Source organism: Stylophora pistillata, chromosome 11 (assembly GCF_964205215.1).
Source record: "Stylophora pistillata chromosome 11, jaStyPist1.2, whole genome shotgun sequence".
Classification (NCBI taxonomy): Eukaryota; Metazoa; Cnidaria; class Anthozoa; order Scleractinia; family Pocilloporidae; genus Stylophora; species Stylophora pistillata.
This window is the reverse complement of record NC_142529.1, coordinates 4,643,402-4,657,500: the sequence shown is the minus strand read 5'-3', so window position 1 is coordinate 4,657,500 and position 14,099 is coordinate 4,643,402. Positions and strand designations below refer to the sequence as shown.

General features: G+C 37.7%; 1 protein-coding gene and 1 long non-coding RNA gene across 2 annotated transcripts; both read right to left on the bottom strand.

Moving 5' to 3' along the window:
* Positions 1–2,769: 2,769 nt before the first annotated feature.
* On the bottom strand, positions 2,770–8,433 carry LOC148719755 (G protein-coupled receptor 161B-like). The gene is made up of 3 exons (XM_088739738.1): positions 8,190–8,433; positions 5,581–5,635; positions 2,770–4,626 (listed from the first exon to the last, which is right to left on the bottom strand). The coding sequence occupies exon 3, from the start codon at positions 4,591–4,593 to the stop codon at positions 3,589–3,591; it is 1,005 nt and encodes a 334-aa protein (XP_088595864.1). The 5' UTR covers positions 4,594–4,626; positions 5,581–5,635; positions 8,190–8,433; the 3' UTR covers positions 2,770–3,588.
* A 711-nt stretch (positions 8,434–9,144) lies between these two features.
* On the bottom strand, positions 9,145–12,637 carry LOC148719754 (uncharacterized). The gene is made up of 3 exons (XR_015992933.1): positions 11,820–12,637; positions 10,833–10,934; positions 9,145–10,719 (listed from the first exon to the last, which is right to left on the bottom strand). It is a non-coding gene; the product is annotated as an uncharacterized LOC148719754 (long non-coding RNA).
* Between the last annotated feature and the right edge of the window lie 1,462 nt (positions 12,638–14,099).

Below are 14,099 nucleotides of genomic sequence, written 5' to 3'. Positions count from 1 at the left end.
GCAAAGGTATCGGTATTGTTGCAAGACTAAGACACTTGGTACCGCTCACCACTCTTATAAACATTTACCGCTCGCTCATTGAACCGTATATTTCCTATGGTCTCGTTGCTTGGGGCCAAGCCGCGAATACTCATCTAAACAAAATCGTCATTTTACAAAAGCGGGTTCTTCGTCTAATGTACTTTTCCGATTATACATCTCACAGTGCTCCTCTTTTTAGTCGTTCGGGAATTCTACCGATAAAAATGTTTTACTTCAAATTGGTTGCCTCTCTGTTACATGACATCAAAAATCGCTGTGCTCCTCCCAATATTTCTGAACTTTTTACTCACTCTGAACAGGTTCATTCCTACTCTACTCGTTTCTCAGTAGCTGGAAGCTTTTATATAAAACAGGCGAGAACAAATCATCAGTTGTTTTCCTTTTCTAGAGTTGGTGCGAAAATATGGAATGACATCCCCCCTGAAACTCGTAAGCTAAAGAAAGCACCTTTTAAACGTGAGCTAACTCACTTGCTTTTGAAAATTCTTAAAATTGAGGAGATGAATGTTGACTTGCGCTACCTTGACCTTTCTACCTTATATTTGTATTTCAACTGATTAGCTTTCTCTTTGACCTGTTAAAAACTCCCTTGTGTGACTGGCTCAGTTAAAACCTTTAACATGATTATCACTACTATTATTTATTAGTTATTTTTATATTTGCTCATTTATTTATTAATTTCATTGTTGCGTGTGTGTGTGCGTGCGTGTGTGTGTGTGTGTGTGTGTGTGTGTGTGTGTGTGTGTGTGTGTGTGTGTGTGTGTGTGAGAGAGCCTATACAGTGTCTGTTTAGGTAGCCCGCCTAGAATAGCTTTGCCAACTGCGGGCTACAAAAGCCTTTATTTCTTTCATTTTAAAAGATAAAGTCAATGTTGTTGTTGTTGGTGTTGTTATTATTAACTTCGTAAGATCGCGCAACGTTTTCAAAGTTCATTTTAGAAGGAATCGCTCCGTCCTAAATTGTTCTCTTGCTGACCGGCGTTTCAAATGATTTTGCTAACCGGATGCCCAATTGAAATGCCAACCCGTGTTTAAGAGTGATTAGGAATAATCTGCTTAATATCGTCACAGAAGTAAGTGGTCGGTGATATGCGTTAAATCACTGTAGTTCGCTTATGTTTTAGTTTGCCCTGTAGTTTGTCCTATCTAATATTATGCAACGTTTTCCTTAATAGATCGAATAAAACCAGACATCAGTTATACGGTTTACGTCATACAGTGGATTAATAAGCCCCTTTTTCTCCCCGGATCAGATGCATTAAGAAAATGCACGACAAAGCCACAAATAGATTTTATATTATTCTATATAATGGTGTCTTGTATCTGCTTTTGGGACAAATCCCACCGGGGAGAATTTTTAGAGAGTTCGAATGTACACCACAAATCATCAAACAACTATTTCCTTTTTCATTTGATATCGATTTTTTTACATGAAGTACTCGGAGGAAATTCTTATTCCTGTTCATGTCGCGCAAAAGTAGAGCTTCATGTTGAATTTTGTGGCCTGATTTAATTGAGGGAAATAAAGGTATTGTGCCGTGGTTCTAGTAAAGATACGATAGCAAATTTTGCTTTCAGTTGACTCGGCTCCCGAAAATTCGTCTCTACAAAAACATGACAGGGGTTAGAACTAAAACATTTCTAAGCTATGTGAAGCCACTGCCTTAGGCGCCTCTAAATCCCACAATGTAAAATTAAAAGAAAATTAATATTGTTGCTTATCATGCGTGATACACAATAAGCCGTAGGTCTTCCATTCATTAGGAATAAGCGCTTTCAAACGAAAACAAATCACTATTTCGATTATTACTTTTGAAACTGTTTCAATGGCTTAATGATTCAACTCACCTTTTCGTGCAGTGCTCTTGATATCTGTAACCTTTGCTTGGTACTGATTCAAACTGAGGCTGAGTAGTTTAAAACCTTCTTATAACATGCTAGTTTCTAGCCGCAGGTGAATTACTAAGTGACTTTAAAAATGATGAGAAAAACCTTTTTACGACATCAGTTTTATCCATGAGAAACATTCAAATGGATGCAGCTGCAAGTCAAGTGATTCTTTAATAAGAACAATATTACAGGATTTTTTTAGAGCAAACTGTAGCAAATAAAGCATTTATCAGAAAAGTAAATATTAATGGACTTCCACGAGATGCGAATTGGCCACTTTATGTTATGAGTGATTTAGCAGTTTCTTCAAGTTTCTGCTTTTCCCACTACGATTGTTTGTTTATTTGTTTTTTTTAGTGGAATCAAATGTATTTTTTTGGGAGCTACATTGGCTGTTAAGATATTGTTGATAATCTCAAAGGAATCCTTCCTTAGCTAAATTTCATTACGACCCTGATTGTTATTATTTCGGCCATGCATTACGACCACAACTTAACGCCTTCTTAAGGACTAGTTTGAACTGTGGATTTATAATCCTGTAGATAATTGGATTTACAATATTACTATATAATACTAAATAAGCGCATATTGAGTAAACCTCTCGTGAAATATTACACTCAAAAGTTTCTAAAACTATCACTGTAGACAATGCAAACCATGCCATTACAAAGGAACAAACCGCAGTGAAACAAATCTTCAACACATTTATGTCAGTAGGACTGCAATGCATACCGCATACGGAAAATAATACAACCAAGCTTTTCGCTTTTCTGAGTAAACTTTTGCTACTCAGACTTATGATGAAACACCCAACTAAGCAAAATAAAAGCCCTCACATGTTTTGTATAGCTCTTCCTCTTTTATTATTGTGATTTACACAAACAAATTACGACAAGTCCCTTACTCTACTGATTTACAGGTTAAGAAGTATTTTCAGTGTTTATGCTACTTGCAGCTTATACAATTAACCTGACTAACTCATAATACTCTCCCTTAAAACACATAATTTAAGCTACAGAAGGTTGTAATGCAAGGAGGGAATTTATTGAGAACCTTTTAGTGAAGTATTTGCAGTGATCACAAGCAACTGATGCTGGTGTTGATAATCAAGAAAAGGTTTGATAACAGATAAGCTGAATATGTATTACATTGAGGCTTCAAAGCTAGCAATGAGCCAAATGCATCGCTATAGTGCTAACCAGTGCAGGGTTATTGGCCAGAGGAGTCGAAAAGATGGGGCAGAATCGTACAATAGAAAACCAGCCCCTTGCTTTTCCCGTCGCCTCCTTAAACCGAGTGTGTGGAACGGATCCCTGCTACTCAAGATACTGCCTTGGTTAGATATTCTAGTCTTCTCAGATAGGGAGGAATAAATGGAGGTCCCGTCTCCTACAGGGTTAGGGGTAGAAGACGTTACTTTCCCACGCACGAGATCACTGTGTGATGGATGTCCTACCCTGGGGTGGGATGGGTGGGATTTAATGGGTGGACTACTCGCATGCATGGATCGCATATGTTCCGTTCTAGTCCTACCCTACTGCGGCAATGCAGTGAAAATGGTGAGAAACATTAACATTATAGCGTCTATAGGTCTAAAGCGCTTTGTTTGGTCGTGAATGTTTTACTTAAAGCAGAATATTCCGTGGACACAGCCAGTCAGCCTTTATCATTCTTTGGGCGTTTGTCTCCTGCCCTCCCCCTAAAGCTTTGGTGCACATTATCGTTGTCAGAGCGACCACAGCTCAGTGCTTTTTTGAAGGCCAGTTGGAAACGTGGATTCATTACCCCATAGATAATCGGATTTGCATAACTACTCGAAAACATCAAGTAGACAACTGTTGCAAAGATTTCCCTCGGAACATTATATCCAGCAGCCTCAATGACAACGGCCATGGAAACTGGACCCCAGGTCATCTGAAAAACACAAGCCACGATAAAACTGGCCTTCAAAAGTTTCATGTCAGTAGGCTGAGCATTTGACGCAGTGACACGTTTTCCTTGATTGTGTGCGCATATATTATGCGTGCTTTGTTTAACTGTTTGATAGATTTTATAATAGCAGTAAAATATTGCGATTGTAGAACCGTTCATAACCCCCCCACCAACTATTATCACATACGAAATGTGTTTCTTCCAAATTAACGCGCATGTAGAGAATTTCGTGTGATATTCAAACTTTCCCCATCCGTACAACGGAGCTGTGCTGAAATAAAGAGCAACCAACCAAACGAGAACACAATAAAACCAAGCACTTCTTCTGCTGGGGAATATTTTGCCATAAAGGGCTGGTTTTACAACTTTAAAATATCGATTTAGTGCAATTACACCCATATTCAGAATGGAAGCGATAGCCATTGTGAATTGTATCATACCAGCCATCTCACACCATAGTTGACTGAAACTCCAAGCTCCGGTATAGAGGCTCAGGATCCAAAATGGCATGATCAGTGTCGCCATGGAGATGTCAGTTAGGGCCAGATTGTGAATGAAAATGTTGGTGATACTCTTGAGCCTGGAGTCTTTATTAATCACATAGATAACCAGCAAATTACCAGGTAGACATGCAAGGCAAACGAGAATGGCCAAGCTCACCTCAAAAATAACCTCAGCGCGTGAACGACCCAGAGGATCCAAAGAGATTGAGTCAGAGCTGTTCACCATCTTGTGATAAAGCAGTTTAGAAGGTAAAGAGGCCTAAACATAAAATTGGCTGAACGTTAGTCGACATATAAATAAAATAATGATAATGATAATGATAATGATGATAATGATTTAACAATGGACATCCACTGGGTGGCTATTCTTGTCTAGTCTTCTGAGAATGGAGTACTCCAAAAGTCAATTCCTGTTTTAAAAAATTAAACCTACTGCTTATTTAAGAATATTTAGCATGCTTCTATTGAGTTGGATACACGCGGGAAGTTTGGAAAGCACGAGAGAAGCGAGAGTTACTTTAGCCTCTGTAGAGCAACCGGTGCTCCAAACCGGTACTTCAACGATCGTTCTCTTATTGGTTCTAAAAAACTTTATTTTCACGGTTTCTTCTGAAGTTCATTTGCGACTGACTTTCATCTAAGTCTATAGTTAATGTAATTATTTGGTGCTTAACTTTCCTTTACGGAACAAAGTGAAGGTTTATTAAGCCGCAGCCAGTCATTCCACTGTGTTCTTGGGTTGTCCTCAAAATCTTCGCGACGTGACTCGCGGCATTACATGATATGGCGTTTAGATGTTTCTCGAATTAATATCCCAGAGGGCATCAAACTTGAGGCTTATTCCCGTGCATAAGCTGTTTTATCTTTGTAACTTCAAAACGAAAGCGGAACGATAACTAAACACGGAAGAGACCGTGGGAAATAGAGAAATGTGAGCATTTGCAGTTTGCACACTTTGTCGGCAAAATAATGATTTTATAGTCGTTCCCTTTGTTTTTAATTTAAAATAACTTCAAAACTTAAAAGCAACTAAAATCAGGCAACTGTTCATCAAAATATGGCTACCAATTAAGATGTAGACTTGTAGGAAAGGGGCAGGAGCTGCTGAAAAACCCTGTTCATTCTCTATTAAAGAATAAGTGGTTTGAGACAACAAAAATACCATTTCAAAAGCTACCTTTGAAATTATTTCAACCTTCATCGTCCAACTCACCTTTTCGTGCAATGCTGTTTATATTTGTAGTCCCTTGATGATTCCGGCAGTCAAACTGAGAAATATATTGAAAATCTTCTTATTCATAACACGTTAGTTTCTAGTTACAAGTTAACGACCGAGTGCAGGAGAAAAATAGTTAAATCCTTTATGACAATAAATCCATGGGAATCATTCAAATGGATGCAGCTGCAAGGCAAGTGACCCTTAAGAAAAATATTACTCGTCCCAAGCTTTTTGAGGACGAAGTCTGGAAAATAAAGCATCTGTCAGGAAAAGTCAATATAAAATGCGAGGGGATTCTACGAGTTTCTTTCAGGTTTTTGCACATTTCCCAACACGATTCAGTGTATTTTATGGAATCAAATGGGTTTTTTTTCTGTTTTTTTTTTTTTTTTTTTTTTTTTTTGTGGAGGCTACATTGGCTCGTGAGGTATTGTCGATAATTTCAATGGAAACGTGCCTCATATGCAATCAAGTATTATTAGTTTTTGGCTACAGCATGAAAGAAATAGTCTGCAAAGCGTTACGCATGTCAATCCAACGTAATACTGTCAAACTAGGAGGAAATAGTAGAGTGCACTACTTGAGAAATGACAAAAATGCTTATAAGATTAAGATCAAAAGCTTATGCGTGTCTCGTGGCTATCGTATATCTCAAAACGTCGTAGAAATGACGAAATTTGAAAAATTTTCAATGTTTTTTTTCAAATTGAAGGCGGGACAAGTCCAAAAGTGTACATTATCACTCAGATAATGTAGATCGATAAAGTTCGTCAAATGGAGAATCTTGAGTGTTCCTTTGTGATGATAGATTGATCCGATTTTTTGATACTTTTTTTACGACTCAATACCTTTTAAAGAAAATGGAAAAAAGCACCAAGTAACGGTGTCAAGCTGCTCGATTGCGGAGAGCAATTGAAGAGATACCACTTGATGTCATTTAGTTAAAGGCTCTCACCTCTGAAGAGTTTAAATCTTATTCAGAATCAACAGGATTTGATCACAAATTGCATGAGGAATAGGTTAGAATAGCCCTTTCTGATATTAGCTCTTGGCTACAGGGTGAAGTAAATGGTCTTCGATAGTTACGAATATCAATTCAAGCCAGGAAGAGCTGGTTCTTGCACGTGACAGACCCATTTGCGCATCATTCAAAATAATTTGACAGATCGACACTGTGAACTTATTGACTAAGTGAGAGGACCGGAAGGGAAAATATTTTTCCTCAAGTAATGACGCACGGACCAAGCGATATATCTGTGAGATTTTTAATACAAAGGTCAAAAGGTACTTCAAAAGCGCTTCGACATTTCGTCGATCTGGTTATGAGAAAATCTACCAGATTAATGCAGGGATCGGTTCCGTGGCAAACAAGTCGTGAAAAGGAAACAAGACAAGATCGATATGACACTTAAAGGGTAGTATTGATAGTTCAGTCAATAGTTTAAAGAAAACAATTAATAACATTTGTTAATTGTCTATGGAATTCTATTGGTTTTCTGTCACTCAAGTAAGTCTCTTCGAAGTAATTATTTCCCTTATCATATTTAACCAATGGCGCTACGAAAGAATATTCTTTATTTAAATGATTTGAAGTTGTCGTCGCCATTCGAAATTTATGTCATAAAGATGTATTTTTGCGTGGATCGATGCTACTGTTTCGTTGAGAAAAGTATATTATTAGGTATGAGTCATAATTCATTGACAATTAATTTCCCTTTTCATTAAGTTCGTGATACACTTGGGATTAGTAACTTCGTAAGATGGCGCAACGTGTTCAAAGTTCATTTTAGAAGGAATCGCTCCGTGCTAAATTGTTCTCTCGCTGACCGGCGTTTCAAATGATTTTGCTAACCGGATGCTTAATTGAAATGCCAACCCGTGTTTAAGAGTGATTAGGAATAATCTGCTGGATATCGTCACAGAAGTAAGTGGTCGGTGATATGCGATAAATCACTCTAGTTCGCTCAATTATGTTGTAGTTTGCCCTGTAGTTTGCCCTATCTAATATTATGCAACGTTTTCCTTAATAGATCGAATAAAACCAGTCATCAGTTATACGGTTTACGTCATCCAGTGGATTAATAAGCCCCTTTTTCTCCCCGGATCAGATGCATTAAGAAAATGCACGACAAAGCCACAAATCATCAAACGACTATTTCCTTTTTCATTTGATATCGAACTTTTCACAGGAAGTACTCGGAGGAAATTCTTATTCATCCTTATGTCGCGTAAAAGTAGAGCTTCATGTTGAATTTTGTGGCCTGATTTAATTGAGGGAAATAAAGGTATTGTGCCGTGGTTCTAGGAAAGATACGATAGCAAATTTTGCTTTCAGTTGACTAGGCTCTCGAAAATTCGTCTCAACAAAAACATGACAGGGGTTAGAACTAAAACATTTCTAAGCTATGTGAAGCCACTGCCTTAGGCGCCTCTAAATCTTGCAATGTAAAATTGAAAGAAAATTAATAGTGTTGCTCAACATGCGTGGTACACAAGAAGCCGTACGTCTTCCATTCATTAGGAATAAGCGCTTTCAAACGAAAAAAAATCACTATTTCGATTATTACTTTTGAAACTGTTTCAATCTTTACGATTCAACTCACCTTTTCGTGCAATGCTCTTGATATCTGTAACCTTTGCTTGGTACTGATTCAAACTGAGGCTGAGTAGTTTAAAACCTTCTTATAACATGCTAGTTTCTAGCCGCAGGTGAATTACTAAGTGACTTTAAAAATGATGAGAAAAACCCTTTTACGACATCAGTTTTATCCATGAGAAACATTCAAATGGATGCAGCTGCAAGTCAAGTGATTCTTTAAGAAGAACAATATTACAGGCTTTTTTTAGAGCAAACTGTAGCAAATAAAACATTGATCAGAAAAGCAAATATTAATGGACTTCCACGAGATGCGATTTGGCCACTTGATTTTATGAGTGATTTAGTAGTTTCTTTCAAGTTTCCGCTTTTCCCACTTCAATTGTTTGTTTTGTTTCTTTTTTGGGGGGGGGAATCAAATGTGTTTTTTTGGGAGCTACATTGGCTGTTAAGATGTTGTTGATAATTTCAAAGTAAACCTTTCTTAGCTAACTTTCATTACGATCCTGATTGTTATTATTTCGGCCTTGCATTACGACCACAACTTAACGCCTTCTTAAGGACTAGTTTGAAGTGTGGATTTATAATCCCGTAGATAATTGGATTTACCATACTACTATTATAATACTAAATAAGCGCATATTGCGTAAACCTCTCGTGGAATATTACACTCAAAAGTTTCTAAAACTATCACTATAGACAATGCAAGCCATGCCATTACAAAGAAACAAACCGCAGTGAAACAAATTTTCAACACATTTATGTCAGTAGGACTGCAATGCATACCGCATACGGAAAATAATACAACCAAGCTTTTCGTTTTTCTGAGTAAACTTTTGCTACTCAGAGTTATGATGAAACACCTAACTAAGCAAAATAAAAGCCCTGACATGTTTTGTATAGCTCATCCTCTTTTATTATTGTGATTTACACAGAAAAATTTACACAGAAAAAGTCCCTTACTTTACTGATTTACAGGTTAAGAAGTATTTTCAGTGTTTATGCTACTTGCAGCTTATACAATTAACCTGACTCACTCATAATACTCTCCCTTAAAACACTAATTTAAGCTACAGAAGGTTTTAATGCGAGGAGGGAGTTTGTTGAGAACCTTTTCGTGCAGTATTTGCAGTGATCATAACCAACTAATGCTAGTGTTGATAATGAAGAAAAAGTTTAATAACAGATTAGCTGAATATGTATTACATTGAGGCTTCAAAGCTAGCAATGAGCCAAATGCATCGCAATAGTGCTAAACATAACTGGGTTATTGGCCAGAGGAGTCGAACGGATAGTGCAGAATCGTGCAAGAGAAAACCAGCCCCTTGCTTTTCCCGTCGCCTCCTTAAACCGAGTGTGTGGAACGGATCCCTGCTACTCAAGATACTGCCTTGGTTAGATATTCTAGTCTTCTCGAATAGGGACCAATAAATGGAGGTCCCGTCTCCTACAGGGTTGGGGGTAGAAGACGTTACTTTCTTACGCACGAGATTACTGTGTGATGGATGTCCTCCCTTGGGGTGGGATAGATGGGATTTAATGGGTGGACTACTCGCATGCATGGATCGCATATGTTCCGTTCTAGTCCTACCCTAGTGCGGTAATGCAGTTAAAACGGTGAGAAACATTAACATTATAGCGTCTGTAGGTCTAAAGCGCTTTGCTTGATCGTGAATGTCTCACTTAAAGCAGAATATTCCGTGGACACTGCCAGTCAGCCTTTATCATTCTTTGGTCGTTTGTCTCCTTCCTTCCCCCTAAAGCTTTGGTTCACATTATCGTTGTCAGAGCGACCACAGCTCAGTGCTTTTTTGAAGGCCAGTTGGAAACGTGGATTCATTATCCCATAGATAATCGGATTTGCATAACTACTCGAGAACATCAAGTAGACAACTGTGGCAAAGATTTCCCTCGGAACATTATATCCAGCAGCTTCAATGAAAGTGGCAATGGAAGCTGGTACCCAAGTCATCATAAAAACACAAACTACAATAAAACTGGCCTTCAAAAGTTTCATGTCATTACGCTGAGCATTTGACGCAGTTACACCTTTTCCTTGATTGTGTGCGCATATATTATGCGTGCTTTGTTTCACTGTTTGATAGATTTTATAATAGCAATAAAATATTGCGATTGTACAACCTTTTATAACCCCCCCGACAACTACTATCACATACGAAATGTGTTTCTTCCAAATTAACGCGCATGTATAGAATTTCGTGTCATATTTAAACTTTCCCCATCCGTACAACGGAGCTGTGCTGAAAAAAAGAGCAACCATCCAAACGAGAACACAATAAAACCAAGCACTTCTTCTGCTGGGGAAGATTTTTCTATACAGGGATGGTTTTACAACTTTAAAATATCGATTTAGTGCAATTACGCCCATGTTCAGAATGGAAGCGATACCCATTGTGAATTGTATCATGGCATCCATCTCACACCATAATTGACTGAAACTCCAAGATCCGGTATAGAGGCTCAGGATCCAAAATGGCATGTGAAGTGTCGCCATGGAGATGTCAGTTAGCGCCAGACTGTGAATGAAAATGTTGGTGATACTCTTGAGCCTGGAGTCTTTATTAATCACATAGATAACCAGCAAATTACCAGGTAGACATGCAAGGCAAACAAGAATGGCCAAGCTCACCTCAAAAATAACCTCAGCGCGTGAACGACCCAGATGATCCAAAGAGATTGAGTCAGAGCTGTTCACCATCTTGTGATAAAGCAGTTTAGAAGGTAAAGGGGCCTAAACATAAAATTGGATGAACGTTAGTTTACATATAGAATAGAATAGACTGCTGTGAATGGAGTACTCCAAAAGTCAATTCCTGTTTTAAAAAATAAAACCTACTGCTTATTTAAGAATTTTTAGCATGCTTCTATTGAGTTGGATGCACGCGGGAAGTTTGGAAAGCACGAGAGAAGCGAGAGTTACTTTAGCCTCTGTAGAGGAACCGGTGCTCCAAACCGGTGCTTCAACGATCATTCTCCTATTGGTTCTAAAAAACTTTATTTTCACGGTTTCTTCTGAAGTTCATTTGCGGCTGACTTTCTTCTAGGGTTATAGTTAATGTAATTACTTGGTGCTTAAGTTTCCCTTACGGAACAAAGTGAACGTTTATTAAGCCGCAGGCAGTCATTCCACTGTGTTCTTGGGTTGTCCTTAAAATCTTCGCGACGTCACCCGCAGCATTACATGATATGGCGTTTAGATGTTTCTCGAATTAATATCCCAGAGGGCATCAAACTTGAGGCTTATTCCCGTGCATAAGCTGTTTCATCTTTGTAACTTCAAAACGAAAGCGGGACGATAACTAAACACGGAAGAGACAGTGGGAAAGAGAGAAATGTGGGCATTTGCAGTTTGCACACTTTGTCGGCAAAATAATGATTTTATAGTCGTTCCCTTTGTTTTTAATTTAAAATAACTTCAAAACTTAAACCCAACTAAAATCAGGCAACTGTTCATCAAAATATGGCTTCCAATTCAGATGTAGGCTTGTAGGAAAGGGGCAGGAGCTGCTGAAAAACTCTGTTCATTTTCTATTAAAGAATAAGCGGTTTGAGACAAGAAAAATACCATTTCAAAAGCTACCTTTGAAATTATTTCAACCTTCATCGTCCAACTCACCTTTTCGTGCAATGCTGTTGATATTTGTAGTCCCTTGATGATTCAGTCAAACTGAGGAAGATATTGAAAATCTTCTCATTCATAACACGTTAGTTTCTAGTTACAAGTTAACGACCAACTGCAGTAGAAAAATAGAAAAATCCTTTCATGATAATAAATCCATGGGAATAATTCAAATAGATGCAGCTGCAAGGCAAGTGACCCTTAAGAAAAATATTACACGTCCCAAGCTTTTTGAGGACGAAGTATGGAAAATAAAGCATGTGTCAGGAAAAGTCAATATAAAATGCGAGGGGCCTCTGCGAGTTTCTTTTAGGTTTTTGCACATTTCCCAACACGATTCAGTGTATTTTATGGAATCAAATGGGTTTTTTTTTCTTTTTTTTTTTTGTGGACGCTACATTGGCTAGTGAGGTATTGTCGATAATCTCAAAGGAAACGTGCTTCATATGCAATCAAGTATTATTAGTTTTTGGCTAAAGCATTAAAGAAATAGTCTGGAAAGCGTTACGCATGTCAATCCAATGTAATACTGTCAAACTAGGAGGAAATAGTAGAGTGCACTACTTGAGAAATGACAAAAATGCTTATAAAATTAAGATCAAAAGCTTATGCGTGTCTCGTGGCTAACGTATACCTCAAAAAGACGTGGATATCACAAAATTTGAAAAATTTTTATTTTATTTATCAAATTGACGGTGAGACAAGTCCAAAAGTGTACATTTTCACTCAGATAATGGAGATCGATAGAGTTCGTCAAATGGAGAATCTTGAGTGTTCCTTTGTGATGATAGATTGATCCGATTTTTTTATACTTTTTTTACAAGGAATAACTTATAAAGAAAATTTAAAAAAGCAGTAAGTAACGGTGTGAAGCTTCTCGATTGCGGAGAGCAACTGAAGAGATACCACTTAATGTCATTTAGTTAAGAGCTCTCACCTCTGAAGAATTTAAATCTTATTCACAATCAACAGGATTTGGTCAAAAATTGCATGAGGAATACGTTAGAATAGCCCTTTATGATATTAGCTCTTGGCCGTACAGGGTGAATTAAATGGTCTTCGAATAGTTACAAATATCAATTCAACTTAATACTGTCAAGCTAGGAAGAGATGGTTCTTGCACGTGACAGACCCATTTGCGCATCATTCAAAATAATTTGACAAATCGACACTGTGAACTTATTGACTAAGTGAGAGGACCGGAAAGAAAAATATTTTTCCTCAAGTAATGACGCACGGACCAAGCGATATATCTGTGAGATTTGTAATACAAAGGTCAAAAGGGACTTCAAAAACGCTTCGACATTTCGTCGATCTGGTAATGAGAAAACCTACCAGATTAATGCAGGGATCGGTTCCGTGGCAAACAAGTCGTGAAAAGGGAACAAGACAAGATCGATATGAGACTTAAAGGGTAGTATTGATACTTCAGTCAATGGTTTGAAGAAAACAATTGATAACATTTGTTAATTGTCATTAGGAATTCTATTGGTTTTCTGTCACTCAAGTAAGTCTCTTCGAAGTTAGGATTTCCCTTACCATATTTAACCAATGACGTAACGAAAGAATATTTTTTATTTAAATGATTTGAAGTTGTCGTCGCCATTCGAAATTTATGTCATAAAGATGTATTTTTGGTGGATCGATGCTACTGTTTCGTTGAGAAAAGTATATAATTAGGTATGAGTCACAATTAATTTCCCTTTTTATTAGGTTCGTGATAGACTTGGGATTAGTAACTTCGTAAGATCGCGCAACATGTTCAAAGTTCATTTTAGAAGGAATCGCTCCGTGCTAAATTGTTCTCTCGCTGACCGGCGTTTCATATGATTTTGTCAACCGGATGCCCAATTGAAATGCCAACCCGTGTTTACGAGTGATTAGGAAAAATCTGCTGGATATCGTCATAGACTTAGTGGTCGTTGATATGCGATTAATCACTGTAGTTCGCTTATGTTGTAGTTTGCCCTGTAGTTTTCCCTATCTAATATTATGCAACGTTTTCCTTAATAGATCGAATAAATCCAGACATCAGTTATACAGTTTACGTCATCCAAGTGATTAATAAGCCCCTTTTCTCCCTGGATCAGATACATTAAGAAAATGCACGGCAAAGCCACAAATATATTTTATATTATTCTGGTGTCTTGTATCTGCTTTTGGGACAGATCCCACCGGGGAGAATTTTTAAAGAGTTCGAGTGTACGCCACAAATCATCAAACAACTATTTCCTTTTTCATTTGATATCGAACTTTTCACATGAAGTTTTCGGAGGA

What these genes read in the sequence shown, in the direction of transcription:
- LOC148719755 (XM_088739738.1), bottom strand. Translation starts at nt 4,593, where the DNA reads ATGGTGAACAGCTCTGACTCAATCTCTTTGGATCCTCTGGGTCGTTCA.